The sequence below is a fragment of the Penaeus vannamei genome, chromosome 8 (assembly GCF_042767895.1).
Source record: "Penaeus vannamei isolate JL-2024 chromosome 8, ASM4276789v1, whole genome shotgun sequence".
Classification (NCBI taxonomy): Eukaryota; Metazoa; Arthropoda; class Malacostraca; order Decapoda; family Penaeidae; genus Penaeus; species Penaeus vannamei.
The window spans coordinates 41,988,940-41,992,415 of record NC_091556.1 but is presented as its reverse complement, the minus strand read 5'-3'; the positions used below and the strand labels follow the sequence as shown (position 1 = coordinate 41,992,415).

Below are 3,476 nucleotides of genomic sequence, written 5' to 3'. Positions count from 1 at the left end.
TAACAAACTTCTCACTCTGTTAGTGGCTTTGTTAAATTGAGCTTTTCAAAGCTTTGATGAAAACTTATTTTATAATTTACTATACCTTGTATTTCATATGATTTACCTTCATAAAATCAGACTTTGCTAACTAAAATATCAAGGTTTAAATAAAAGACTATGAGTTTCTCCTCTGTTTCCTCATAAAACATAAAATCTGAATAAAAAGTCAACATAACAGCACCAGCAAAGTGTGACAACCTACTAAAGAAGAGAAGAAGAAAAAAATCCTAAAAGATTATAACCTTTGTTACCATAACGGCAACATAATGCATTTAAGTCATACATCAATATTACACCACATGCATATCTTGTCTTAATCATAACAAAATATTGCTTATTGGAACCTTTGTTTTTGTCATTTGTACATGAGCTGGATGGCTAGATTTCTTAGCTGCGTATATATCTTTTACATACTCTAATAGAAGATTCTTCTATATACCATAAATTATTCGAAATTATTTAATCTCCTGTTAATTTATTTGTACTTTGGTTTCTCCAGTTTTTTACTTAATCTGCTGCCCTAAAGGAGCTGTATTTTCAAATAATTACCTAAACTAACTTACAACCTTTTTCAAATAAAATGGTATTTTTTTTCTATCATATACAATTATCTGAAATTAATCCAATCAAAAACCATAATAAATCTTTGCAATATTCACCGCAAAACTACACATATTCAAACATTGTAATATGGCTAGTATACATAGTGGCATACAATCATCACCTATATTCTCATTAACATTCAGGTATAAACATATTTTTTATATATGAAAATCATATATCAATCAAAGGTTAACCATAAAATATGTTAGTAGGAACATGTATACATACTACCAGCATCAATGGGTTAGTTAAACCTGTATATTGCACAAATCATATATAAAACCTTTTCCTGTGTAGGAGATAATGTTAGTAATAAGTTTATAATGTAGAATTTAAGGGTTAGTAAGATTATAATATTCAAGAAGGAGATAAATGTACACTACATAAGCCTAATCTACATATGGCACAAACTTGTACTTGTACTTTTGTGATTCTTGATAAAAGTCCATTGACACATCTATCTCAAACTGTGTTTAAAAATCTACAATACAACATTACTGCAACTTTTTAGTACCTATTAGGAATCCCTCATTTTAGGTTGCAGTTTAGAAAGTTATGATATCAATGACACAAGTAAAAGTAAATATCCTAGTTTCTATTAAAAAAAAATAATGATAAAAGGCTATGCACATACTATAAGCACAAATGACCAACAAGTTATATAAAACAATTGTACTATTAACCCTTTTGCCACATATAGGCTGGCCACATAGAAACACTTCTGGCCAAACTCAAAGCTTTGTCCAAATCACACATGAGTGCAAGGTTGTTTCTACCTTTTAAACAAGGTTACTGGAACCTATATTAAAGGCCATATGGTAAATCAGTCTTTACATGCACACCCTGAAGCTGAGAAGCCCCTTGACGATTGTGCCAGAAGATAGGTATAAACCAGCTTCTAGCGCGGCTCTCTAACACCTTCCATTCTGAGCTGGACCAGCATCTTGGAGGTGTTGCAGGTCCAGGGAGAGTCCTATGTATAGATCTATAAATTGCCCCTAAATATATGGGTGAGTTAAGAAGTTTAATGGTGACAACATCAAATCTGCACCCAAATTGTTTTTTAAGGCACAAATTTATGCTGAAACCCAATCTAAATCTTTTATCACATTTAGTTAACAATTACAGGTCTATTTTGTGGTGGCATGGAAAACAAACTGGATGGGATGATCCTGTAATAAAAAAAAGAAAAAAAATGGTTAAAGCTAACCATAAAAAAAGTGTTCCAATCATATGTACCTTATGTACATTAAGTAAAACGAATAAGAGCTAATTTTTGATAACCTATCCATCTTGCAATTACCTATAAAAAAAAAAATAATAATTATATATGAAATACGTTAAAAAAGTAAAATACTAAAAATAATAACAATAAAAACAAACTTTAGCTCAACAATGCCTTCTCATTCACAGTACACAAACTACAAATAACCACGTGCTGAATAGTCACTACATCTTCATAAACTTCTAGTTTTAATGCTCTAATCCTCAAAGCGTTTTGTGACATCCGCAAGTCGCCACAAGCACTTCCCACGCAACACCATCTTCTGGCACGATGATCTGTGCATATCGGCCATGGGTGTATCATCGGCAGCCATGAGCTGGATGAGGAACATGCGGCGGACCCTGTCACTGGTGTTGTCATACGAACCATGAATAAGCAGGTACGAGAAAATGACCACCTGGAAGGAAATAGCACTGGGTATGAGTCCGACTTCTCTTTCTTTTCCTTTTCTATATCATAACTGCATGAAAAATATTGATATGGTCAAAAGTATTCATTCCTTTACAAACAAATAGAAAATCCTAGTATCAAAGACCTTATCAATACTCCCTTGATGTACATTAACATAAAACACAAAACATTTTATAAATTTCCTACAAAAAAAGAAAGTATCTAAGTGTACAGGAATAGAGTTACAACATCTGATGACTAATAAACATCCCCTTAATTCCACGCACGGCTATAGCCATCCTGACAAAATGGCCTATAACATGTATATGCATCATGACTCGCAATGAGTGGATCGGCTTAGCCCTAGCTACAAATTATTGTGACAAAGATCTCAAAGTATGAAGTTACAAAAAATACAAGTTTCCTTCCTCAAACTATTATTACAATGTTTTTTGTAACCATACTCTATCTGTGATCAGAAGCATACCCAGTGTCTTTGTCACACCATTTTTGTCTATTTGCACAACTTTTATTTAATATAGTGCAAATGTTATAATTCAAATCACAAAGAAAAGTCTCCTTTCACTAAAGCCAAATACACAATTGGTCAATCAATCAATTGGTCAGAAAGATATGATTGTATTTATCAAGGCATGATGTTATTTTCAGTTTCCATTTAAAATCCTTAGAATGATATTGTATTTCTTCCAACTTCTCCTTTCTGTAATACTAAATCTCCAAATCAACGACAACCCACATCCACTGGACCAACCAACCCACTTCTCAAACTCAGACCTTTCATTTGCCTCCAAAAACCCCTCTAAATTTCCAGACTCTAAATAACAGTAAAACCAGCCACTCCCTTCTTAATTTCCATATCAGATCCACTACTTGCTTTAGAACACCATCCACTTCTAATCTCTACATTGAGGTTACCTTCCATTCCACTGACCACCTATTCAGATCTAATTTTAAAGTCAAATACACATCCACCGCATTAGACACCACATCCCTACATCTAATCTTTACACCCAAAACACCACTCTTGATGCCCATCTACTCATTCCTAACCTCTAAATCAAGGACACCTTCACTATGCTACAAGGAGACCACCTATTCACTTCTAATATCTAAATCAAGGATACCATCATCACAT

General features: G+C 33.2%; 1 protein-coding gene across 2 annotated transcripts in view; it reads right to left on the bottom strand.

Moving 5' to 3' along the window:
- Positions 1–162: 162 nt before the first annotated feature.
- The window catches only part of LOC113805335 (phytanoyl-CoA dioxygenase, peroxisomal), a 7,371-nt gene continuing 4,057 nt past the window's right edge, over positions 163–3,476 (bottom strand). For both annotated transcript variants that reach the window (XM_027356325.2, XM_027356323.2), the window contains exon 5: positions 163–2,327. In XM_027356325.2, the coding sequence (XP_027212126.1) occupies positions 2,127–2,327 (201 nt within the window). In that variant the 3' untranslated portion in view covers positions 163–2,126. The remainder of the gene's footprint in view (positions 2,328–3,476) is intronic.